This window comes from Dipodomys merriami, unplaced genomic scaffold, assembly GCF_024711535.1.
Source record: "Dipodomys merriami isolate MVZ:Mamm:240054 unplaced genomic scaffold, mDipMer1.0.p SCAF_2, whole genome shotgun sequence".
NCBI lineage: Eukaryota > Metazoa > Chordata > Mammalia > Rodentia > Heteromyidae > Dipodomys > Dipodomys merriami.
The window spans coordinates 74,599,157-74,626,064 of NW_027203381.1; the positions used below are offsets into that span (position 1 = coordinate 74,599,157).

Genomic DNA, 26,908 nt, shown 5'->3' on the forward strand with positions numbered 1-26,908 from the left:
ATGGTTGCCAGGAGCCCTGTGTGTGAGGCTAGTAGGGGATGGGACCATAGGACTGTGGTTAAGGGTGGTAGAGCTAAGACCTTCCTTTAAAAAAAAGAAAGAAAGTGAGAAAGAAAGTGTTCACTATATGTGATCTGTTGGATCTTCACAATGCCTAGGAAGAAGTACAAACTTGAGACCAATTCGGAAGCCACCAGTCCAAAAAGCTCACACACCATCCCCACAAAGCTGGTAGCTGCCCCTTCTAGGCTTTTTCTCCTCTTCCTATGTCTAATGCACTTAGCGCTTGGTGTGCTTTAGTTGGTGCCTTGTGGTGAGGAAATGCTGCTCTGTGACATACTCCAGCTGCACCCTATCAGGAGGTTGCTGAGAGAAGAGCAAAGCAGAAGGAGCTTCCTCAATCATTTCCCACAAGTGCACTCCCCCAGCCTCACACGGGTCTAAGTATTTCTGAGTGAACTCAACTCCTCTGTCAAGCAAAGGGAAGTTGGAAAGTTGGAAGTTGGTGGGGGAATGCCACCTCTCTGATATTTTACTCATAGAAATACTGAGAGTCCTATCATTACCCTGCAGGCAGCAAAGGGGACCCAGAAGCAAGCCACGTCCTTTGGTTTTTAATCATAAAAGAAAAAGGAGACATTTTCTTCAGCAAGTAAGTACATTAATTATTATCTTACTACAGGATAGCTTGGGAGAGCTAGCTATCATCGATCTGATTGGGTTTTCTTTTTTGTTTTAGTGCCGGTACTGAGGCTTGAACTCAGGACCTGAACACTGTCCCTTAGTTTGTGGTTTGGTTTGGTTTGGTTTTTCTCAAGGCTAGCGATCTACCACTTGAGCCACAGCCCTATTTCAGGCTTTTTGGTAGTTTGGTAGTCAGCCCAGGCTAACTGAGTCTCCTGGGTAGCTAGAATTCTAGGTGTGAGACACTGGCCCTGCCTGGCTGGACACATTTCCCAATTTGCCCTTAGAGGAACCTTCTGAAGTCTGTCATTCCCTGAAGTTACCCAGGCTCCCCAACACCGACAGAGAATCACCATCACAATGGTGTTCCATTACTTTGGGATTTCCTAAATAGCAGCAAATATGTTTTATGGGCTGAATCTGAATTTTTCAAATCAGTAAAAATTCTGATGATAAACTGCCTCCCACCCAACCTTGATTAAAATAGGTCAGTGAAACAATCTGGTATGTTGGGCAAACTGGTTCTGAGATAGCTTCTAAATAGGAGACCCATACGTATGTCTGGTCAGCTTTGGACTGTGTCACTGGGAGAAGCCTAATGGGTCGCTGTGGAGGAGAACATTCATTCCCATTTCTCAATTTTTATATATTTCTTTCTTTCTTTCTTTCTTTCTTTTTGGTCGGTTGTGGTACCTGAACTCTGGGCCTGGGCACTGTCCCTCAGCTCTTCAGCTCAAGGCTTGCGCTCTACCACTTGAGCCATAGCACCACTTCCAGCTTTTTCTGCTTAATGTGGTGCTGAGGAATCGAACCCAGGGCCTCATGCATGCAAGGCAAGCACTCTACCACTGAGCCACCTTCTCAGCCCTTCAATTTTTATATATTTCTTGAGGGAGAAAAACCTCTTATCAAACTTCATATCAAACTACACAACTACAATGTGGTTTTTTTTTTCTTTCTTCCTTCTTTGCAGGTAGATTCTCTGTTGATTGATCCCTTTAGAACCTATTATGTCCCTTGAGGGCTTTGCTTTCAGTAGAGGTGTTTTAAGAATTAGACATTTGTTTCCCTATTTGAATATGAAGACAAAGTTGTTTCCTAAGTTGCATGCTGCCTTAAACAAATACACTGTCATGGTGTCTCTGTTTCTGGAGATGCCCAAAAGAGGATTTGAACTTTCAAACGTTGACTAACTGATTTTGAAGATCCCTAGAGTTCTCTGTGGGTTGTTTGTTAAGTTGGGTTGGGCTTTGCTTTTGAGACAGAGTCTTATGGGTTGTGCAATGTGGTCTCACACTCCGAGACTGGAGTGGTCTTCTTGCTGGAAGTACAGAGTGACAGCCATGAATTCTCGGTGCTTCTAATAAAGTTAACCAGTGAGTCAACAAACTGGTTGGTTCTTGGAACAGGCCTAGGCAAGGTCACGCAGTTTCTGTCTACTTTTGCTTTTCCGTCATAACCACACCTTGGTTTCAAAGTTCACTCAAGTTAAGAATTCAGATGTTTTCATCCACACTGTGTGGACCTTCCTTCCTTGGAAAACGTTTACTGATTTCTTTTTCAGGTTGTGACAATAAATCCGCCATTTTCAGAGACCCAGGAACACTATCCAATCTCTCAGCAGTGTGAGAGATTTGTAACCATCACCTGAGGAATCCTCGATCTGAAACTAGTGAATTGTCTTCTTCCCCTGTTGGAAGTGCATCACTAAGTTTTCTTCCACCTGCTTTTGTGAGCCTAGGAGGTGCTCAGATCCTGGGATACATTACCAGCTTCTGTTCTTCATCCTAAGCCTCTGAAGCCATGACCCACCCAGTGAGCAAGGAAACACCAAAATCCAAGTGTCCCTACCTCTGGCTTTCTACATTTTTGGTGCTGGCTTATCTTTTCCACATGTCGTCAGGTAAGCAACTTTCATGAACTTCACTGAGTCCTTGCTTAAGATCTCTGAGGTTTGGGCTGGGAAGATGGCTCAGTAGTAGAGTGCTTGCCTCACAAGTACAAGGCCCTGGGTTCGATTCCTCAGCACCACATAAACAGAAAACCCGGAAGTGGCCCTGTGACTCAAATGGTAGAGCGCTATCCTTGAGCCAAGGGGCTCAACAGTGCCCAGGGCCAGAGTTCAAGCCCCATGACGGGGGGGGGGGGGGGGGGGGGAATAAAAAGATCTCTGAGGTGAAAAGAAAGGCCAGCAATCTTTATGCCACTCCCCTAGGATCCCGCCTGGCTACCTTGTGATCTGAAAGGGTCTCTCAAGGATTCTCCCAGATCAGTTCAGGACTAAGAAAGCTGTGGTCTAAGTGTACTCATCTAGCTCAAAGAGTATAAAAGCTACAGATAGGAACCACCATTTTGAATCACTAACTCCAATTTCCTGGGTGGAGAGCAGGCAACGTTTCTCTCCTTCATTTCTCCTTTTATACTAACCTGTTATTCTAAAATAAATCTTAAAATGTAAAGAGAGAGATGGACACAGGCAGGAAGGAAGGAGGGAAGGAAGGAAGGGAGGGAGGGAGGGAGGAAGGAAGGAAGGAAGGAAGCAAGCAAGCAAGCAAGCAAGCAAGGAAGGAAGGGAGGGAGGGAGGGAGGGAGGGAAAGAGGGAGGGAAGGGAGAGAAGAGGGAAGAGAAAGAGAGGAAAGAAGAAAGAAAGAGAGAGAGAGAGAGAAAGGGAAAGAAAAAAGGAAAGGAAAGGAAAGGAAAGGAAATCGAAAAGAAGGAAAGAAGCTGGGAGTCAGTGGCTCATGCCTCTAATCATCGCTACTCAGGAAGCTGAGATCTGAGGATCATGGTTCAAAGCCAGCCCGGGCAGGAAAGTCTGTGAGACTTTTATTTTCAGTTAACCACCAAAAAACCAGAAGTGGCACTGTGGCTCAAAGTCATAGAGCAAAAAAGAGCTCAGGGACAGCGCCCAAGCCTTGAGTTCAAGCCCCACGACCAATAACAACAACAACAACAACAACAACAAAAGACGATAAGGAAAGAGAAAGAGAAAAAAGAAGTTCAAGGATATGCCTGTGGTAGCACAGAAAGTTAGTGACCGGGTTAACCCAAGAACTCAGACTTTACAGGGTGGGGGAGGGGGAGTGTAGTTGTGGAGGTGGGAGGGAAGGGATGGTAGGGGAAAACAAAGGAGGAGACAACAATGTTTGATAAGAAACGTACTCATTACCTTGCTCATGCAACTGTAACCCCTCTGTACAGTATTCATACAATAAAAATCTTATTTTAAAAAAAAAGAAAAACCAAAAGAAAGAAAGAACGAACCCTGACTTTAGAGGAAGGGGTGGGGCAGCATTATTTGAAAACTATAAAGGATGGTTTAGAGCCCTGGCCTCTTCCAAGAACACTATATGTTCATTTTCATGTTAGGATGGGCCAAGGGCATTGGCCTTAGGATCTGGTTTTTTGTTGTTTTTGTTATTGATGTTTGCTTTCTGGGTTGTTTTTTGTTTTGTTTTGTTTTTTGTCGGTCTTTGGGCTTGAACTCTGGATTTGGGCACTGTCCCTCTACCACTTGAGCCACAGTGCCACTTCTGGTAGTTTATTGGAGATAAGAGTCTCACGGACTTTTCTACCCAGGCTGGCTTTGAATCGCAATCCTCAGATCTCAGCCTCCTGAGTAGCCAGGATTACAGGGGTGAGCCACCGGCACCCAGCTAGGATCTGGTTGCTAAACTACATTTCTATGGTATAATGCTGCCATGTTTTGCCTTTAAAATGCTACAGTGATTTTTTTTTTTAATTTGAAGGGGCATGGAGCAGAGAGTTGAGGAATATAATATTTTCTTAATTTAATTTTTTTGTGCTGTACTGGGGCCTGAATTCAGGGCATCGAGCTCTTTTTCACATGACACTGGCCTTCTACCACTTGAGTCACAGCTCTATATCTGGCTTTTTGCTGGTTAATTAGAGATAAGTGTCTCATGGACTTTTCTGAGTTTGCTTGAAAACACAATGCCCAGATTTCAGCTTCCTGAGTAGCTAGGATTACAGTCATGAGCACCAATGCTGGTCAAATCTGATTAATGTTAAATCTCTCTTTTTCATATGTTATGGCTGCTGACATCCTTTATCAACACTGTATATGATAATAAGTGATTTCAGATTCATCCCTATTATATGTAAAGTTATCCTTTTTTATTTTATTTCTTTTTTGAGACAGGGTCTTACTACGTAGCTCAGTCTGGCCTTGAACTCATGATCTTCCTGCCTCAGTCTCTGGAGTGCTGAGATTACAGGCAGGCACTACTATGCCCAGTTAATTTCCACTATTTTTAATAACTAACTAGATATTTCCTATGTACCCTGAAAAGAGTACTTCTCAGAAATAAAGAGAAAACTTGAGTGCCAATGTGGTTTGTCCATCTGCCAAGACCTATCAAAGGTCTAGATGTAAAACTGCTCACTTAAGTATGGCCCATAATAGCTAAATGTGAGAGACAAGGAAACAGGGAAAGGGGTGGGAAGAGGAACCAGGGACTCTATGCTACCCTGATGGTAATTGTAAGTTCTGTGACCTAAGTTATAAAACCTGCTGGCTGGGCGCTGGTGGCTCACGCCTATAACCCTAGCTTCTCTCGGTTCAAAGCCAGCCTGGGCAGGAAAAGTCCATGAGATTCTTATCTCCAATTAACCACTAGAAAACTGGAAGTGACACTGTGGCTCAAGTGGTAGAGCACTCACCTTGAGCTGAAAAGCTGAGGGAACAGCAACCAGGCCCAGAGTTCAAGTCCCACGACTGACAAAAATAAACAACCAAAAACCAAAAAATTAAAAAAAGAAAAACTTGCTACCTTACCCTGTTGCAACCAAGAGAACCAGCCATGCTTTTCATTTTGCAGTGGACATATCAGATCTTTGTATGTGTGTGATATCGGAGCTTAAACTCTGAGCCTCTTGTTCCTGCTCAGATTTTTCTCGTCACAGCTGGTATTCTACCACTTGAACCACACCTCCACTTCTAGCTTTTTTACTGGTTAATTAGAGATCAGAGTTTGCCCAAGCTGGTTCCAAACCACAATCCTCAGATCTCTGCCTTCTGAGTAGCTAGGATTGTTGATGTGAGCCACTGGTACACAGATCCACACAGCAGATTTTGTGTATATTTGACAATAATAGTACATTTCCAACTGTCACAAAGTTGAATTTTCTTCTGGGAAGCTATGGATGTACACTCAAACTAAAGTCTTCTGGAGGAACTGAATCATGAGCTTAAACCTCAGAAATAAGGAGTGGTGAGGAAGAATACTAGAATACTAGAGAGAGAGAGAGAGTGCAAAAGAATTAAACTGACTTTGTAACTACACCGGGAAAATTAAAATCAGAGGTAAACTGAAGGAAATGGTCTTTGAACAAACAGAAAAGAAATACTTTGTTCTTTAGTTATACCCAGATTTTACTGTGCATGGCGCAAACCAATCCATGAGCCCTTTGGATCTGAACACTCAACAGGAAAGTAGAGCCTGGAATTTCTGCTTGTAGAGTGGTTGGCATGTATTACTTGGAGAAAGTAACCATAACTGACATAAAAAGAAAGTACAGTGAAGTGCTGGGTCTCAACTGCAAAAGCCCAAGATCTTGGAAGAGAAGGGCCAGGATGTGCTGCAGGGGATGGAGGCTGAGCTGAGGGGGGAAAGGGAGCAGTAGTGAGGCAGGTGAATGGGAATGGAAAGAGAGAGGACCGCAAGCAGGACAGCAGCCTGAACAGAGGTACCAAGAAGAAGGAAAAAAAATCATTCATCCAACACTGAGCAGCTCCTATGTAGAAGACACATTTCTTAGTCTTGGGGACAAACTGCAAGGAAAATGGAGATGGCTTTTGCCTGGCACTAGTGGCTCATGCATAACAATCCTCGCTACTTAGGATTGAGCTTCAAAGCCAGCTAGGCAGGAAAGTCCTTTGAAACTCTTATCTCCAGTTAACCACCAAAAAGCTGAAAGTGGAGTGGTGGCTTAAGTGGTAGAGCACTAGCCTTGAGCAGAAAGCTAAAGGGCTTGTGGGCCACGATCAGAAATCTAAATGTTAGGGCTAGGAAGGTGGCTCAGTGGTAGAGTGCTTGCTCACATGCATGAGGCCCTGGGTTCGATTCCTCAGCACCACATAAACAGAAAGGGCCAGAAGTGGCACTGTGGCTCAAGTGGTAGAGCACTAGCCTTGAGCTGAAGAGCTGAGGGATAGCACCCAGGCCCAGAGTTCAGGCCCCACTATTGACAGAAAAGAAAAAAGAAAAAAAAAAGAAACCTAAATGTTATTAGCAGAACGGCAGGAATACATGCAAGAGTTTTAGGCAGAGACAGCACGGTGTCCCTCAGGGCTGTGCACACTTGAGGCATGCATACTCATCACCTGGGGATTGTTGTACGCAGTTTCTACCATGGGGGATTTTTTTTTTTTAGAGAAGTGAAACTCATTTGTATAATACTGCAATGATGGATATGTTGCACATTTTTTCAAATCTATAGAGCATTCACCACCAAGAGTGCACTCTAAGTAAACCATGGACTTTGGGTGACAGAAATGTCATCAGAGTTAACCTAAAACTACCCTGAGAAACAAAGTCCCCTGACCCCCACCCAACCTCCAGCAGTACAGAGGCCCTCATGCTTCCAGCCCTGAATTTTGCACATTATTTTTCAGATAGGGTCTTGATTCCTACCTGGGCAGGTGTCTGGGGCTGATATACCTATATTAGGCCTCCTGGTAGGTGGTATAACAGGTGCACACCAGTATCTAACTCTTCCTTTGAAATGGGTCATGCAAACTTCCTTCTGTCCTGGCTGGCTTTGAACCATGATTTCAATGATCACAGCCTCCCAAATAGCTAGGATTATGCATGAGCCTCTAGCACCCAGCAAGTCCCTTTTGTAAAATTTGATTTTAAATGTTGTTTCTGCATAGGTGGGTCTGGAACGGGGTACCCTGGTGATATTTGAGTAGTGAGTCTGTGAATAATGTTAAAATAAATAAATAATTAAATCAAGCAAGCAAGCAAGACAAGCACTAGTGGCTCATACTTGCAATTCTAGCTGCTCATGAGGCTGAGATCTGAGGATCACGGGTCAAAGCCAGCCCGGGCAGGAAAGTCTGTGAGACTCTTATCTCCAATAAACCACTAGAAAACCAGAAGTGGCACTGTGGCTCAAGCAGTATAGAGCTCACCTTGACTGAAGAGTACAGGGACAGTGCCCAGGCCCAGAGTTCAAGCCCCACGACCGACAAAAAGAAAAAAGGAAAAAAGAAAAGTCCATTGGATTGGAGACTCTTAATTCCAATCAACCAGCAAAAAAGTCAGAAATGAAGCTGTGCTCAAGTGGAAGAGCTCCAGCTTTGGGTTAATGAGCTAAGGCACAGCTCTCAGGTCCTGAGTTCGAGCCCTTATATGGGCACAAAAAAACAGTGAGGAGGGGGGGCAGGGAGGGGGACTAGAGTTCCTAAGGCATAAACAATGACTTACAGAGAGTCACAGTGATGGTGCAAAAGTTACCAGAAGGTTATTGTAGTGTCAGCAACAGCTTTGATGACAGGAAGGGAGCTAGGGGGAAATGGATGGATTGATATGTGTATGTGAGGATTTGCCAGGCTGAATGAGCATGGATGCAAGTCATCTCTTTCTATGACAAGATAGAGTGACTAGAGTGGAGAGAGACTGTAGAGGGCTCTGGCTAGGGGCAGGAGACAAGCCATACTGGTCCCTCCTTTCCTGTCCTGGGTTGGGAAGCCCCACATGGCAGGAGTGCCCCCCTCTCTATCTTCCTAGCAATGTACCTCTAGGGCATGTGATCATCTCCTGAACAGGTGGGCCCCAGTCTGGTCTCTTGGGTTTTTTGCATTGTCCTGGGTGGCACAAACATGTGTCTATGTGCTGCAGAAATGAGTGGCTCTCAGGCAGACAAGAGAATACCACCACCATCATCAGAGAGGTCCACATAAGCTGTGCTTTCCCTCTTAAAAGTAGTGGGAAAGCTTCCCACGAGAGAGGAATTCTGACACATTTGGAGAAACACTGAGATCCAGGAAGAAGGTCTATCCCAAAGATCTACCACGGAGAGAACTCCCTCCACATCCATGGTACTCTCAGAATGCTGCTGGCCAAGGGATCCCTCTTGTCACCATGGTTACCCTGACCACAGCTGTTCAAGACTCTGCACATTTAAAAAAGAAAACGCAAATACTATTTAGTGAGACAGAGTTTTAAAAAAAAAATGTAGGGATTTGATTTTTACAGAGTATGTGAGCTGGTCTAAACGGGAGACAAAGTTGGAGTCATGTGCTGCTGGGCACCCAGCTGATGGCCAACACCAGCCCTTTTGGAGTGATTTACTTGTTGGAAAGCTTAGAACAGGGTCCCCAAATGTCACAACCACAAAAAATGGGGATGAATGCATAAACATCAACAGTAAAATCTCTCCATGGTAGGATAATAGGTGGTATGTATGCTGTTTCTTTTCCTTCTTTCTAAATTTAATGTTCTTTTTTTCATAGTCCTGTAAAATATGTTTAACAAACAATTAATTGGTGTATGCCACACCACTTGATGGATTTTGTAATGCTGTACCCAGGTTATTTATTTACTTATTTGATTAATTTAGTGCCGATACTGGGGCATGAACTCAAAGCTTGCATGCTGTCTCTTGGCCTTTTTGCCCAAGGCTAGCACTCTACCTCTTGATCCACAGCTCCACTTCATATTTTGTCTTTCTTTTCTCGTGGTTAACTGGAGATAAGACTCTTACAGATTTTCCTACCTAGGCTGAACTTGAACCTGAAATCTCTCTATCTTAGCCTTCTGATAAACTAAGATTATAGGTGTGAGCCACCAATGCCTGGCTATTTTTTAAGCTATTCATTATTTTACTATTTTATTATATCTTATAACTTTCCCTAAATTTTTGTCATGTTACAAGTCACCATTTTATTAAGTTTTAAAAATGATTTAATGAATTTATTTACAAATTTATTTTTGCAGTTCTTAGGTGAAACTCAGGTTGAACTCAGATTAGATAGGTGCTTTACCATTTAAGCCATGTCCCCAGCCCAAACTCACCATTACAAAATGTAAGATTCCACTTTTTTTTTTTTGAGTAATTCACTATATTATGAAACGGTCAGCACTATCTAATTCTGGAATTTTTCATCACCCCTACAATGAATCCTGTTTGCATTAGCATCCATGCTCCCATTTCCCCCCTCCCTTCATGTCCTAGTAAGCACTCATCTACTTTCCCTTGCTATAAAACCACCTATGGTGGACATTTCTTACAAATGGAGCCCTACAGCATGTGGTGTTTGGTGTTTGGCTTCTCTCACTCAGCATTATGTCCTCTGGGTTCATCTGTGCTGGGCATGGATCCGAACTTCATTTGTTTTAATAATGGTAACACTCTGCTATAGACTGAGTTCACTTGCCAGCACCAGTGATTGTTACATTTGTTGGCCAATAGTGCTGATTTAGCCTGGGAGGAGGGGGGGTGTTAGTAATCTGGAGTTGAGGTGATCAGGCAACAAGGCAAAAGGGTCAGGAAAAGCAAGGGCTGAGGGCTCACGCTTGTGAGTATCCCCAACATGCCATATAGAGGGACATGGTAGCCACATTCCCCAGGACAGGTGAACAGCTCTGCCTTCTTTCTCAGCCTCTGTCCCTGTCTAATACTATCCAGGGGTCTTGGACCCCTTTTCACCACCAAATAAAGTATTACAAGACAGGAAAGGTGGGAGCAGAGGCAACATTTATTTGAAAGTGAGGGTAAGGTGCCAAGGAAACTGAGGATGGCCTCATGGTTACTAGCAGGTTGACAGGAGCCCCCCACTAGAACTCTTATCTGGGAGGGCCACCCATGCCAAGTGAAGTCCTGTCCACTCGCTTCGCGGGCAAGGAGGAGGAGGTAGAGAACACAGACTTCTCACAGCAAGACAGCAAGAAGTGGGAGCCAGACGTTGATCATGGTTGTAGTACTCATGGGTGAGTCTCAGCTGTTCTGGCATCTGATAGGGTGACTGTCCACTTCACTGTAAGAGAAGACACCTGTCCCCTGCACAGATGTGCTCCAAACTTGTGAGGTGCTTGGCTTCCATCGGGCTACTATCTCTGCCACTCAGGGTCTTCAGGTAGAGAAAGGGGCTTCATCGCCACTGGGTGCTGTCTCCCACTATCTGCCTAGTTGCTCCCTTTCTGCCTCTCCTTTTTTTTTTCTGATAGTAGGGCTTGTACTCAGGGCCTGGGTGCTGTCCCTGAGCGTCTTCCACACACAGTTAACACTCTACCACTCAAGCCACAGCTCTACCTCTGGCTTTTTTTTTCTTGTACTTTATGGGAGATAAGAGTTTCACAGACTTTTCTGCTCCAGCTGTCTTTGAACCATGATCCTCAGATCTCAGCTTCCTGAGTAACTAAGATTATAGACACGAGTCACCTGCACCTGGCTTGCTTCTTGCTCTTGACTGTTCATGGGTAACAGTGCACTGATGGATGCCCCACCCCAGCTGTTGATACTCAACGCAGACCAGACAGTCATCCTCACCCCATCCTGAGTATGGGACCACACTAGGCTGTGATACACCTCTAAAACTCTGTAGAATGTCTTGTAGTTAACAAAACACTTTGCTCCTAGAGGCCTATGACCGTTGCAATAATTACATAATTACATCCAGGAAGGCGGTATACCCACTTTGCAGATGCTGAAAGAGGTGAACCAACTTGTTCTAATCTGTAGTGTGGATGGAGCTAAAGCCCATGTCCCAAATGCCTTAGCCAAACACCTCCAGCAAGTACTTACTGAGCACCTACTAGGCCTAGCCCTGTTCTAGAGACTTGACAGGTGACAATGAATAAAACAGACAAGCCCCTTGCACCGATGGCCCCTTGCTACTTAGATGGCAGATATGCACAAGTACACTACCACCCCCTGCCCTATGCTACAGTAGAGTGGGGAAGTCGAAGAAGGGAGCCGGAGGTCACATGGACACAGGAGGAAGACTCTGACTCTTCTAATGTTGGTTGAAGGGCTGTGTCTCCGAATCCTCACTTGATAGTGTTGCAATGCCATTTGTAAAATGGCCTGGGTAACAAGCTCAGAAACAGAATGAGGCATTAGGAATTCACACAGAGGTTTCAGGAAACAGACTTCCCCCCCAGAGCCCCTGACACTGCTGAAGTAGCATCCTTATTATTCTACACAAAGTAGCGTAGTCCCTCTAGGAGCTGGGTTCCTGTGGGAGTTTCCAAGTTGCCCAGAGCATGTGTGGTTCCTCTTTTCAGTCTGGTTCTTCCTCAGCCCCGAGACTGGGGAGACAAGGCCTCCCCCAAACAGGAATTCAGAGCAGCCCAGCCATGACCTTCAGCAACACCCACGTCTCTCCTCAGAGGGCCAGGCAAAAACTCCTCAGGAATTGTCATTGAAATGAAAAGGCTTCACTTTTGGTTATGGTTTCCTCTGGCTGATGTCATCACTTAGCAAAATTAGAAATGCTGGATTCTTTTGAGATAGGAACTCGCAGTTCTGGCAGGTAAGTAGTAAGACTCCATCATTTGGGACCCCAGATGGGTAAGCTGCTTTCTGTCATAGAGACTGGGCCATAGCAAGAACAGAGTCTTATATTGCTGATCAAACTCCAGAGTGAGATTAAAAAAAAAAAAAAAAAAAGAAGCAGCAGCACAGCACAGGATTTGGGCAGGCAAAAGGAAAGAGAAAAGAGGAAACCTGTGTCCCTGTTTCTTTTTTCTTTTTTTTTTTTGGGTCCGGTCATGGGGCCTGAACTCTGGGCCTGGGTGCTGTCCCTCAGCTCTTCAGCTCAAGGCTAGTGCTCTACCACTTGAGCCACAGTGCCACTTCTGGATTTTTCTTTTTGCTTATGTGGTGCTGAGGAATCAAACCCAGGGCCTCAGCCATGCAAGGCAAGCACTCTACCACTGAGCCACCTTCCCAGCCCCCTGTGTCCCTGTTTCTACCACCAAAATGAATCATATAGTGATCCTGAAGGCTACCTCATTTTAAGGAAACAGGTCTAGGAGCAAGTAGTTGAACTGGGACTAGAAAGTAAGTCTATGGGAATAGGCTTCCTTTTCATTTCTTCCCCATCCAGTTATGTCCTCTAAAAGAAGCCCTTCAATATGATGATGAAGGAGGTGCCTGGGACTGGTCTGTAGGACCTCGCTAGGCAAATATCCACCATCATATATCTCCCTTCCTAGCAGGGTGCTGGTGACTCAGGCCTGTCATCTTAGCTACTCAGGAAGCTGAGATCTGAGGATTAAGTTTCAAAGACAGTTTGGGCTAACAAATCCAAGAGGCTGTTAACTCTAACCAACAAAAATCTGGAAGTGGAGGTGTAGTTCAAATGATGGAGTGCCAGGCCCAACTGAGAAACCCAGACTTCAAAAACAGTACTAATGTATAATATAATAATAATATAATAATAACATAAAATAAAATCTGTCCTGTTTGCCTCTCCTTTAGGCATAGATGTTACGGTGTTCAAAGCAGTGAAAGAAATGGTAGCCCTGTCCTGTGGTTATCAAATTCCCCTTGCTGAACTGTCCACAAGTCGGATCTACTGGCAAAAAGACAACCAAGTGGTGCTGAGTATCACATCTGGGGTTCTGAAAGTGTGGCCGGAGTACAAGAACCGGACCTTCTTTGACAGCACTAATAACCTGTCCCTCGTGATCCTGAACCTGCACTTGTCAGATGAGGGCACCTACACCTGCGTCGTGCAGAAGAAGATTGACCAAACGTACAAACTAGAGCACCTACGCTTGGTAGCCCTCTATGTCCGAGGTTGGTGACATTTTCAGATTCACTAATAGATTTCTAATGTCCTTAAAGATGTGGGTCTATTGAGTTCAATGGCACTTTTATCTTACTGGGTTCATGTTCAGTTTTCCAAAAGATCCTAATTGATTTCTCAAGACAGAAATGTCTATGAACATACGTTTCTTCATACATTCGATAAATGTATGTTACTTTGCCACCTCAAGTTGGTGACAACTATCTGGGGCTCTGTCATGACCTGACATGCCTTCTGACTCCCACAGGACATGATTGAGTTGATGGAATTTTACTAGGAGCTGTGTTTGAGCCAGCAAGTTATGCCTGTGAATTCTTGCAGGGAAGAGAAAAATTGATTCACGCATAAATATTGACCAAGTAGTATTCAAAAGTCTAGTAGACTCTTGCTCCTCTTTCCCCCAAATCAGGAGTGCTTCTCTCTCCTTTTCCACTTATCCCTGCATAGCTAATCTTTGCTTATCTTCAAAAAAAAAAAAAGACTATTCCTATGGCTATTTTAGTAAGATAACATGTATGATCTTCAAAGCAAATCTGCGTATTCTATATTTAAGGCTCTCACTGACAGTCATATGGTAGAAATTAGATGTGTAAATCATACCCACCCCAGGAAAGAAGACTGTCAAGTCCAAACCCCTGTGTATTCATGTCAGATCTCCTGTTGGATCAGAAGCAGTCTCCCATAATCACAAGGGAGAGTCCTGGAGAGTCTAGAAGGAGCCATAGTCCTTGATGAGAAATTACATCCCTAGGTCATTTCCTTTTTTTAAATTTCTTTCTTTCTGTGTGTACTGGTCCTGGGGCTAGTACTCAGCCTGGGCTCTGTCCTTTAGCTTTGTTCTTAAGGCTAGCACACTACCATTTAAGCCACACATCTACTTCTGGCTCTTTGGTGGATAATTGGAACCTCAGATCTCAGCCTCCTAAATAGGATTACAGGCGCAAGGCCACCAGTGCCTTGCTTATTTCCTTACCCTTGAAATTCAAATTCTTTCTTTTTTCTTTGCATGAAAACTAAGCTTTGTACTTAGTATAAGGTAAGGCTTAATCTTGAAAATAGAGCATTTCAGAAGATCCCTTATAAATTTCTCAGCATCCTTCCAGCCTCAGTCACTACCTACAACTTTTCCTGTGGTTGCCAGATCATAACTAAGACTTAGGGGCTACACTAGACTATCTTCAACCATTCTGTGTATTTTATGTTCGTAGTTGGGACAAACGATTATACCATGGTGTGATTTGAGAAGTACTGAGAAGCCAGCTCTTTCAAAATTTCAACCATCACTGGTTCCTGGAATTCCTATCAGTATAGCCACCCTTAATAGTTTCAACATCTTTCCCCTATCCCCAAGATTCCTGTTAAAAATAAAGCTGTGGAGTCCAAGGGAGGTGCCACCACAAACAAAATACTGTATTAGTGAACTTCATTATGTTTGTTGTTCTCTAATAGAATACCCCAGGAGACATAGATTCAGGATGGAAAGGATAAAGGAGGAAATCCAAGAGGGAGAAGAGGAAATCTACTGGCAGATTACAGTAAGGCAACCAAGGACAGATAAATAGGAGAGGATGGGATTTCCAAGGGGATTTCAAAGATCGGTGAAGAGAAGACCAAAAGGGCAAACTCACTTACTTCATCCAGAACCATTCAGAACTTTCTGAGTCCATTGAAGCCTTCTTGAATGTTCATATGCCACCTAATGGCAAATTCCAATTCAATAAATCTAGGGTTTACAACTAAGATTCTGCAGTTCTTCCAGACTCCAGGAGATGCCAGTGCTTGGGTGAGAACCACAGTTAGAGAAGTAAGTAATTCAACCAGCTCTTAGTTAGCTAGAGTGTCCCACTGTGCTGCTTCACCAGGGTGGAGGGCTTTCCTCAGGACACAAGATTTTTAGTGCTAATCTGAGAAAATAGCCTGGCATGGGTGGTTGCCATCTGTAATCCTAGCTACCCAAGAGGCTGAGATCTGAGGATCACGCTTCAAAGCCAGCCTGGGCAGGAAAGTCCATGAAACTCTACTAAACCACTCAGAAAACTAGAAGTGGCCCTGTGGCTCAAGTGGTAGAACGCTAGCCTTGAGCTGAAGAGCTGAGGGACAGTGCCCAGGTCCAGTTCAAGCCCCATGACCGGCCTCTCCCCTTCTCCCCCCCAAAAAAACTCAGGCAAATGAGAGCAAGTTGTAACTCTACATTTGTCTAAGACAAATGACAAACATTCTATCAGGATAGCGATATGTAAACTACCACAAACACACATTGGAGTAGTAGCTATACTACTTAACAGATTCACAGGTTTTTACCTTTCTGAAACATATGTTCCTCTTCCTCTGTCTTTAGTCATAAGCTATCATTTCTCCCCACTAAAAAGTGACGCAAACTTGAACATGAGATACACTGATGACTCAGTGTTGCCTACAAGCCCTAGGAGTGACTAACCAAAACTGGTCATCTGTTGGAAGGGATCAGAGACAAAGCTGAGGCCTTTCTACACCCAGTCAGTCCTTGAAAAGATGACTTTTAGTACAATCCTTGGTGTCAGGGGCTCTCTGCTGATATAACAATCTCTCAAGGGGAAAACAAAGAGCACAGAAATGAGCAGGAATCATAATCCAGGACACGTTATTTGGATTTATTACACCAAGTTAGAACACATGACATCAATGTTATACGAAAAACCAGGAGACTCCCTAGGTCCTGGTGACTCACACCAGAATCCTGGTTACTCAGAAGACTGAGACCTGGAAGATCTTGGTTTGAAATCAGCCTGGACAGAAAAGCCTTTGAGACTCCATCTCTAACTTGCAAAATCCAGTCAGGCAGCATAAGCTCAAGCAGGAGAGCACCAATCAAGCAGGATAATATTCTTGCTATTGGCTGCCAGTGTACTGATTTGATCTTATGAGATAAATAAATAGGCAAGAAATAATAATGCCAACTAAAAATGGCTGAGAACCTGTCGTTTCATTTAGGAGCAAACTTAAGAATAAGTAAGGAAACAGGGAATTTCTCTTGTATTCTCTACAGTCATTTCCCTACCCTGTTTTAGTGTACTTTAGTATCTCATTGAGAGTAAAGAAATGAAAAGTGCCTCAGGTGCTTTTGAGAAATGCCATCTGTCCTGTGAAGACATTTCAGAATAGCCAAGGAATCAGTGAAGTGTAGAGGTTGAGATTAAAGACTCCATATTATACAGCGTGGATGCAAATTAGTGTGAGTGAGATATTGCATTTTACAAAGCAGAATACTAAGTGTGAATTTAGGGCAAACTGGAGGCAGGAGAGGTGTGTGGACCTATACCTCCCCAAGAGGGGATGAAGATAAAGGTCTTGCCAGTGTTCTGCTTCTCTAGTTGGAGGATAATTTCACAGCTATGCTTACCTTACAGTCTACTACACAAACCTATCAAAGAGAACAGGACCACTTTGTGTGATTCAAATATCAACAAGAAATCAAGGAGAGGAAGGAAAGGATCACAGGTACATTTTTGTGGTGTCATGGAAATTTGAATGCAAACCTCAGTTCTTCCACTTACCAGTTACAACTTTTCTAAATCTCAATTTGATGGCTTATAAAATGGAATATTAGACTAAATCATAGGAAATGAGTGCTACTCAACCTTTTCATTTTATTTTTAGCAGTCAGGGCCTATGTTGCTCAGCTGGTTCTGAATATATGGCTCTAAGCAATCCCTCTGCCTTAGCCTCCTGAATAGCTGGAACTACAGGCAGTGGTCACCAGGCCTGGTTTGATATATCTTTATCCAAACTTCTAGTGCTGTCGTTAAGACAAAATAAGATAATTTCCAAGTCTAATAAAGAAGAACCCAATAAATACTGTTTACTGTTTGCCTCTTCTCTTCTTACAAATGTCAGTTGAATCTATCTCTTTCTCTAAGTGTCTTCCTTTTGCCAACTCAGTGCCTGTAATCCCATCTACTAAGGATTACAGCTGAGCCGCATAAGCAGATAAATCCAGAAGTCTTATCTTTAATCAACCAGTGAAAAAGTGTGGTTCAAGTGTTGATCACCAGCCTTGGGCAAAAAAGTCAAGCAAGAGCTCAAGGCCCTGAGTTCAACAAGCCAGCACACACACACACACACACACACACACACACACACACACACACACACACACACACACACACACATACACACACACACACTGTAAAGATATAGCAAGTGCAGGGTCCTAAGTACCACCAAAATAATAATAGTAATAAAAATAGTAAAACATGAAAGTGGTAGAGTTAATTCAAATCTAAGTCTTTGAATTATTCATAGCAGTAAGTTATGGGGAATTTCAAATTAGATCTCATTTTATCATTCTTATTAAAGCTAGCTACTTTATTTTAAAAATATAGCCTCATGCCTGCAACTATGTATCCACATGTAAAAATATACTGTTGTTCTTTCTTTAGCTGACTTTCCCACTCCTAGTATAACTGAATCTGGAGATCCATCTCCTGACATAAAGAGGATAACATGCTCAGCCTCTGGAGGTTCCCCCAAGCCTCACCTTTCCTGGTTGGAAAACGGAGAAGACATAAAAACTCACAACACAACCATTTCTCAAGATCATGAAACTAAGATGTTCACCATTACCAGCCAACTGGATTTCAACATTACCATTGACCACATCTTCCTGTGTTCCATCCAGTATGGAGACTTCCGCGTGTCACAGAATTTCACCTGGCATGCATGTAAGCAGCATTGTCCTTGGAGTGCCTTACTGGGTAGAATCTAAGACAAAAATAACTTGGCCAGACAGGTTTTAGAATGGCATCTGCTGACTTTTGTAACACAATGTGCTAGAACTTATTAGGGCCACTTTACAAGATGTGATGATGATATTACTATTGGCTTTGCTTTCTTTTGCTTTTGGTTTGCTTGGGGGCTTGTTTGTTGGCTTATTTGTTTGGCAGGATCTCACTAGGTAGTCCAGGCTGGACTCATGTTCTCAATCCTCCTTCCTCAGCCTCTCAAATGCTGAGAAAATAAGTGTGTACTACTAATTTGATTTTCGTTCAGTAAAAAAAATAAATAAATAAATAAAAAAAAATTTTTTTTTGGTCAGTCATGGGGCTTTAACTCTGGGCCTGGGCACTGTCCCTCAGCTCTTCAACTCAAGGCAAGTGCTTTATCACTTGAGCCACAGAGCCATTTCCAGTTTTCTGGTGGTTTATTGGAGATAAAAGTCTCACAAACTTTCCTGCCGGGGCTGCTTTGAAGAGTTATCCACAGATCTCAGCCTCCTGAGTAGCTAGGATTACAAGGGTGAGCCACCGGTGCCCGGCTTCTTTCAGTAAATATTCTAAAACTGACTCACCTAATAACTCATCCATCAAATAGTCATCCTGGCAAATTATTATTATAAGAATTTGTTTTAATTGAAAGCACTAAATTTGGCCTTCTCTCTAATTTCCCTTGAAATTATGGCAGTTTCTTTTAGGGAACTACATGGCAATGGCCCCATAAGTCAATTACTTGTCTTTAGTGAGCATGCTTTATTAGAACTATTGGTGGCAGAACACTTCTCTACCATGAACAAGGCCCTGGGTTTGACCCAACTTTAATAAAGAAGTTGAGTGTGTGTGTGTGTGTGTGTGTGTGTGTGTGTGTGTGTGTGTGTGTGTGTGTGTGTGTGTGTGTGTGTGTGTGTGTGTGTGCCAGTACTGGGGCTTGAACTTAGGGACATCACACCCTTGTGTGTGTGTGTGCTGTGTGTGTGTGTGCTGTGTGTGTGCCAGTACTGAGGCTTGAACTTAGGGGCATCGCACCCTTGCTTGGTTTTTTCACTCAAGGCTGTCACTCGGCCACTTGACCCATATCTCCACTTCTGGCTGAGATTCTCAGATCTCAGCCTCATGAGTAGCTAGGATTACAGACGTGAGCCACCAGAGCCTGGTGAAGTCATGTTTTTTTAATCCCATGCTTTACCTTCCAGATAGTAAACTTTATAGAATTATCATTCCTCAACTAGTGAAACCACCTGAAGTATAAAATGAACAAGTTGTGTTTATATAAATAAGTGCATTTTAAACCCCTAGTAGGTTGTCATAGAATTCAGAGAATTCAGCTATCTAACTTGTGTGACTGTACAGATTGCTCCCAACTCTAATCCAAAGATAGTTTCTGAGTCTGCACAGTAAGAAGGGATGCACTGAGAATGATAATTGGTGATACACAGCAGGTAGTGTGAGATATGGTGTAGCTTATATCTTCCTCCTAGCTACTAGCTGAGATGTATTAGCTGACCTACTAGTTGACGCTAGTGAATGATTTATTATAGATCTTTCATACTGCAAGTACATTCTTTTTCTGTTTTTGTTGTTTTTTATTTTACTTATTTATTTTTGTCAGTCGTGGGGCTTGAACTCACCGCCTGGGTGCTCTACCACTTGAGCCACAGCTCTATTTCCAGTTTACTGGTGGTTAATTGAATCTTACAGACTTTCCTACCTGGGCTGGTTTTAAACCAGGTTCCTCAGATCTCAGCCTCCTGAGTAGCTATCAGCATGTGGCTTGGTTTTTATTTTATTTTATTGTGACAGGGTCTTTCAGGCCAATGCCTCAAATCCATGATCCTTCTCTTTCCAATGCTTGGATTACAGGTGTGCAAGTGTGCTTGGCTTGAGATGGATTTCCTCAATGGGTTATAAGGAAATTGCCTTGAAAAATTAGTTCCAATGTGATTTTGTGAACTGTATTTTAATATAAGTAGGGTTTTTTATATTTTTATTTTATTTATTTTTGTCAGTCGTGGGGCCTGAACTCTGGGCCTGGGCACTGTCCCTCAGATCTTCAGCGCAAGGCTAGCGCTCTACCATTTAAGCCACAGCACCACTTCTGGCTTTTTCTGCTTATGTGGTGCTGAGGAATCGAACCCAGGGCCTTGTGCATGCAAGGCAAGCACTTTACCACTGAGCCACCTTCCCAGCCCTATAGGTAGGGTTTGTTTTTGTTGTTTTGTCAGTCATGGGGCTTGAATTCAGGGCCTAGGCACTGTCCCTGAGCTCTTTAGCTCAAGGTTACAACTCTACCACTTGAGACACAGTGCCACTTCCAGTTTTCTGGTGTTTAATTGGAGATAAGAATCTCATGGGGACTTTCCTGCCTAAGCTAGCCTTGAACCACAATCCTCAGATCTCAGCCTCCTGAGTAGCTAGGATTACAGGCATGAGCCACCAACTCCTAGCTGTGATCTGGTATTTTATTTTATTTATTTATTTATTTTTTTTTTGGGGTCCGGTCGTGGGGCCTGAACTCTGGGCCTGGGCACTGTCCCTCAGCTCTTCAGCTCAAGGCTAGTGCTCTACCACTTGAGCCACAGCGCCACTTCTGGCTTTTTTCTTTTTGCTTATGTGGTGCTGGGAATCGAACCCAGGGCCTCAGGCATGCAAGGCAAGCGCTCTACCACTGAGCCAACTTCCCAGCCCCGATCTGGTATTTTAGAAAACAAAAAACTTAACTTTTCCCAGACTGGACATAGTAGCTATACTATGATCATATGTACTTTAGAATGAAGATGGTAACCAACAAATAGCCTAGAAAACATGAGGTAGAAGCCAGTCTGGAGGCTCTTTGGTGGGAAATGAGAAACCTCTTAACTAAGGCAGTTGCTGCTAGAGATTTGGGAAAAAGCAGTTGGTACCAAAATATTTCCCATAGAGCATAGAAAGCATGTGGATGCTCAAAAGAAACACACACTCTTTGCTGGGTAACTATGCATGTCACTCATTGTAATAAGTGGGATAAGTAGATGTCCTCTGGGAAAAAAAAAAGAAGACATAGTGCCTTCAGTTTTCACCTGACAGAAAAGGTGGCCTCCAACTATCAAATGAGAATCTGGAGTTACAAAATTCAGAGTTCAGAAATAAGGTATACAAATCTAGAAACCAGATGGCATGTTAAGCTCAGGTGTGGAGTACCAAGCCACATAAGAACAACAGTATTTAAATGAGTGGAAGAAGAGCCTCCAGGGAAGTTGAGTTGCAACCAGCAGAAATAGAAGGATGGGGTATGTGGGAGCCACAGAGAAGGTATCCCTGGGACCCAATGGTATGGAGCAGTCCAATAAGCCAAGGGCCAAAATGTTTCCACTTGGTCATCAGAAAAAAGTTAGTAATGTTTCATATGTATTTGAAATCCATTCCAGAGAGCCATAGGCAATGGACTGCTAATATTTCTTCTTCTTCCTCTTCCTTCTCCTCCCAGTCCTGGGGCTTGAACTCAGGGTCTAGGCACTGTCCCTGAGCTTCTTTTGTTCAAGGCTAACACTCTACCACTTGAGCAACAGCACCACTTCTGGCTTTTTCTGTTTATGTAGTATTGAGGAATCAAACCCAGGGCTTCATGCATGCTAGGCAAGCACTCTACAACTAGGCCACATTCCCAGCCTATATTCCTTCTTATGTATGTTCTTGCTGTCTCTCTTTCTCTAGATGCCATTGCTGATTCTTCCTGAAAGGCACTGAAAAATAAAGGTGTTGTTGTATCTCTTGATCTAGAGAACAGAATGATGGCCCCCACAGGCTAATATCTCCCCCCCCCATCTGTATCTTCCTTATCTTCTCCAGGGACTGGAAGTACAGCTAGCTGGAGGGAGCCTGTCCAGCAGCCATGTTTTCCAGGGTGTCTCTTCTAAGCCACATCCCTGCATACTTCTTTGCCAGTCTCTTCCAATATCTTTGCCCCAAAATGCATTTAGGCAGGTTGTGCGCGTGCGTGCGCATGCACATATGGTGAGTGTATGTGTGTAAAATATGCTAAAAGAAAGGGAAAAGGCATGATAGCACTAGAGAAAGAAAAACAAGGGCTGGGAAAGTGGCTCAGTGGTAGAGCGCTTGCCTTGCATGCCTGAGGCCCTGGGTTCAATTCCCCAGCACCACATAAGCAAAAAGAAAAAAAGCCGGAAGTGGCACTATGGCTCAAGTGGCAGAGCGCTAGCCTTGAGCTGAAGAGCTGAGGGACAGCGCCCAGGCCCAGAGCTCAGGCCCCATGACTGGACCACCCCCCCCCCAAAAAAAAAGTGAATCGAGAAAGAAAAATAAGGTACATATGGAACATGGCATTAAGACCTATATCAGTTAGAAAAACAGCTGTGGCAGGACACGGGTGATTGGTGGCACACCTGTAATCCTAACTACTTAAGAGGCTGATTTCTGAGGATTGTTTTGTGTGTGTGTGTGTTCTGGGTTTTTTTTTTGTCAGACGTGGGGCCTGAACTGTAGGCCTGGGCACTGTCTCTCAGTTCTTCAACTCAAACCTAGCACTCTACCACTTGAGCCACAGTGCCACTTCAGGTTTTTTCTGCTTATATGGTACGGAGGAATCAAATCCAGGAGCTCATGCATGCAAGGCAAGCACTCTACCACTGAGCCACCTTCCCAGCCCTGAGGATTGTGGTGTAAAGCCAATTCAGGCAGAAAAAAATCATGAAATTCTTACCTCTAATTACCCAGCAAAAAGCTGGTGGTGTGGAGACATGGCCCTAGTACCTGCACATGCAGAAGGGGGAGGAGGGGAAAGTGCTATGAAAACAAAATGGGTTTTAAATTATCTCTTAGGCCAACTTAATCCAACAAATTAAAAAGTTCAAATTGTATGCACATGTGACCATATAAAATGATGCTAATCAAAATGAACTCCAAGACATAGGAACAAGAGGTTTTTTGTTGTTGTAGTTTTTAAGGCACTGTGTGATTTCTTTTTTTCATTCTTTTTTTCCCCCACCCTTTGGTTTATTCCCTGTTGCCACTGCTTTTTATTTTGGTACCCTGCATTTTGTATATATGTTTATCTGATGTGGGAAAGGGAAAGGGAATAACAAAATGGTGAGACAAAGAACAAAGGGTGACCGGTGCAAAGCAATACTCACAAGACACTATGTTGGAAATGAACTTTATAACTTGGGGGTGGGGAGGGAGAGTTGGCTGAGAAGGGAGGGGGTAACAATGTTCGACAAGAAATGTAGTCATTACCTTACATATGTAACTAACCCTGCTGTACATCATCTTTGAAATTAAGTTAAATTTTTTTTTAAAGTTTAAATTATCTTTTCCGTATTCAGTATCTGCCATTTGAATATTCACTAGACATAATCATGGGCATGGCATTGCTGATGAAACAAAGCAGGTACAGGTAGGAAGGGGAATCCAGGAAACAGGACACCATTACAGCTGACATTACCCTTTTCTCTCAGCAGCCAGCGAACAGTTGCCTAACAAACAGCCCTCATGGTTGGTCATCATCGTGGTGGTGCTTGTGGCTATAATCAGTACATAGTCATAATCACTTTCCTCGCCTATAAGAGTAAGTGCATCTTCCTATCCTCTTGCAAGCCTACACTCCATCTACGTGTGGCAGCATCGCTGCCTTGCCAGCTTATTCTCTTCTCATGTGTACAGCAAGTGTCTTCTCATCCCATCACTTCTGCTTTTTCACTGGACAAACATTTCTTCAACCCCCAATTTGTGGCTGGCACTGTCATAAGCACTAAAGTCACAAAGACTAGAAGTCACTGCCCTTAATGTTCTAGTTTTGAATGCTAACTTTGTATTTCCTTAGAGACAATGAGGGCTTCTTGCTAACTGATTCTCTCTGATGCTAAGGGATATTCTGATTTTTGGTTTGTAGTTGGAAGAAAGATAGAATGATAAGATTGGGGATGAAGAAAAAAAATTGTTTTGAGAACAAGATGCAGTAATAAAGTCAATAAGCTATCTGGCTACAAGTGACTTTACCAACTATTCAGAAGACATTTTTGGATGGAAGATGAGGAGTGGTTAGTGAAATGAAGAGGTATCTAGGGTATGAGACTCTATGAGTTTAGACCTTAGGCCTTAGGCATATCTTGTCCCTCAAGCTCTGTGATTAAATGCTGAGGAACTGCCAGGCTAGAGCCATGGCTATGTTGATTTTGAAGGGGCTTGGACTCCTTGTAGTCATAATCATATACGCTAAAGCAAATGAGAAGATGAGCATCTGCTGATTTCCCAACCTTGAGCACACTAACATGAAAGCTCAGAGAAACGACTAACCCCAGCTGAGCCCCTCTCCCTCCCCATGGGGAGGATAGTGGAGCCTGAGGGGCTCGGGGTGTTTCTTACAAACTACCCAGCCTCACCTGCCCAGAGTACAAGCCCCACAACCGAAAAAATAAAGTAAAAAATAATTTTAAAAACGAGGGAAAATGAAACCTAACAACTTATATTTAATCATTTCTTTCTGCAGGTCTTACCTTCAGTTGAAACTGACTTCGGGAAATTTTGTATGACCAGACCTGCCCCAACCTTGTCCTTCGACAATGTCTTGTAGGAGGAGTCTCTCGATTCAGTGGCTTTGCAGAAGGGTCTACAGGAATGCAATGGGCACCACAATGGGTCTAGTAACTTTGTCAAGGAGGTCTAGAAATAATTCTTTTATGTCTGGAAGGGACATTAGAGAATGAGTGTTCAGAAACCGAGTCCCTGGGGGCCCTTCCCTTCATAGTTAAACTCTGGGCCCTGTACTGGTCAGTCCAAGTGCTTTAGGAAACAGAATTTGTCTAACACCAAGTCATCTTCAGAGAATTCATCCTATGTTCCTATGCACTATTGAAAACAAGATCATTTTGTTGATTTAAAAGTTCAACTTGTTGGGGCTGGGAAGGTGGCTCAGTGGTAGAGTGCTTGCCTTGCATGCATGAGGCCCTGGGTTCAATTCCTCAGCACCACATAAGCATAAAAAGCTGGAAGTGGCCCAAGTGGTAGAGTGCTAGCCTTGAGCTGAAGAGCTGAGGGACAGTGCCCAGACTGAGTTCAAGCCCCACAACCAGGGCTGTGGGGTGTTGGTACACATACCTATTTGAGAGTATTGGAAAGTGTGTAATTTGGCTAGCATTTTTCATTTCTTTGTAGTTCTCCCACTTTTATATCAGACTCAGGAGGAAATAGAACCCCAAAATGAATTTCCTTTAATAAGACAAATGAATATCTTTCATACCTCAAATCAACATTTCAATTACAGATGTTTACAGATTCATAATCTGATAGTTCATATTGGACTGGAAACCTTTTAAATGGTATTATGCTAGTATGAGCTAGAAAACAATAAAGTAGTTTGTTGTTGTTGTTGTTTACTGTTTATAGTCTATGCAGCAACTGCCTTCCATTGGGCTTCTTTAGACCCCTACAAGTGGCTTTTCTACTTGATATTTTTAGATCCTTCTGCCATCAGTGGAGAATTGGAAAGCAAAAAGTAGCTAGCTACTGTTGCTGTTACTCTCAATTCGTTCTCTGAAACTGTTGTCTAGTGCTTGTAATGACCAGGAGTGGACCAAATGTAAGATAGGCCAAAAAGATGTTATTATCTGAAAATACTTAGAATTGGATGGGAAGAAATGACTAAGCTTCTCAGATGTGGCTGGATTTTGAAAGTTTAGTTTTGGTAGCTCTCATAGGGCCAACACAAAACACAAGTCCACTTCTATATGGGTGCCCTAAGAGGGGGGGGGGGGGAAATCACTGTGGAAATAACTTGAAGAAAAGAAAGGCAATTTGTTGACAACTGAAACAAACACCAAGTTTTCAGGAAGTACCAAGATTCATAATCCTTAGATAGATTGAAAAGAGATCTCAAAAAAGAATTAGCTATAATAAGACAAATCTAAAGGAATGTTTAGTAAATTCAAATAAATTATATTAAATTATTACTTTTTACATTGGATGTGGTTTTAAAATATTTTTCTGATATTTTCATGTGAATACAATTATTTGTAAAAGCAACTCCCTAGTTTATTTCTCATTGACAGACTTAACCAAGGTGTGATTGTGAATAAAACAATGTTAACAGATGACAAATTGCTAATCTGTAATTTATAAGCTGACTTACAAAAAATATGCCTCATGAAGCTGGGCACCGGTAGCTCACACCTATAATCCTAGCTACTCAGGAGGCTGAGATCTGAGGATCACGGTTCAAAGCCAGCCTGGGCAGGAAAGACTGTAAGACACTTATCTCCAATAAACCACTAGAAAACCGGAAGTGGCGCTGTGGCTCAAGCAATAGAGCGCTTGCCTTGACCTGAAGAGCTAAGGGATAGCACCCAGGCCCAGAGTTCAAGCCCTACAACCAACAAAAACAAACAAAAAATATGCCTCATGGAGTGTGGTAAGAACATGTTAATCATGGTGCCAGGAGGTTGGTGCAGAAGACCTTACCATCCTTACAGCTATTATTAGTATGCCATGTGCCAAAGCACACATTATACAAAATGTTCTTTGTTTTTTTTTTTTTTTTTGGGGGGGGGGGGGTACAGTTGGGGGCCTGAACTCTGGGCCTGTGCACTTTCCCTCAGCTCTTCAGCTCAAGGCTAGCGCTCTACCACTTGAGCCACAGCACTACTTCCAGCTTTTTTCTTTTTTGCTCATGTGGTGCTGAGGAATCGAACCCAGGGCCTC

The 26,908-nt window shown here is 43.2% G+C and overlaps 1 protein-coding gene across 3 annotated transcripts; it reads left to right on the forward strand.

Moving 5' to 3' along the window:
* The first annotated feature begins 429 nt into the window (after positions 1-429).
* Cd80 (CD80 molecule) lies at positions 430-26,255 on the forward strand. 3 transcript variants are annotated; one of them, XM_070030150.1, is made up of 6 exons: positions 430-652; positions 2,249-2,587; positions 13,139-13,459; positions 17,888-18,169; positions 23,671-23,780; positions 24,702-26,255. In XM_070030150.1, the coding sequence occupies exons 2-5, from the start codon at positions 2,488-2,490 to the stop codon at positions 23,751-23,753; spliced, it is 786 nt and encodes a 261-aa protein (XP_069886251.1). In that variant the 5' UTR covers positions 430-652; positions 2,249-2,487; the 3' UTR covers positions 23,754-23,780; positions 24,702-26,255. The 3 variants fall into 3 exon arrangements, with proteins under 3 accessions (XP_069886251.1, XP_069886253.1, XP_069886252.1); XM_070030152.1 differs by having other exon boundaries at positions 23,674-23,780; XM_070030151.1 differs by having other exon boundaries at positions 2,426-2,587.
* Positions 26,256-26,908: the final 653 nt, after the last annotated feature.

Excerpts from the sequence above, each read along its gene's own strand:
- Cd80 (XM_070030150.1), top strand. The coding sequence starts at position 2,488 with ATGACCCACCCAGTGAGCAAGGAAACACCAAAATCCAAGTGTCCCTAC. Across the intron at positions 2,588-13,138 it reads TCTTTTCCACATGTCGTCAG|GCATAGATGTTACGGTGTTC; the intron begins GTAAGCAACTTT and ends CCTCTCCTTTAG. Across the intron at positions 18,170-23,670 it reads GAATTTCACCTGGCATGCAT|CAGCCAGCGAACAGTTGCCT; the intron begins GTAAGCAGCATT and ends CTTTTCTCTCAG.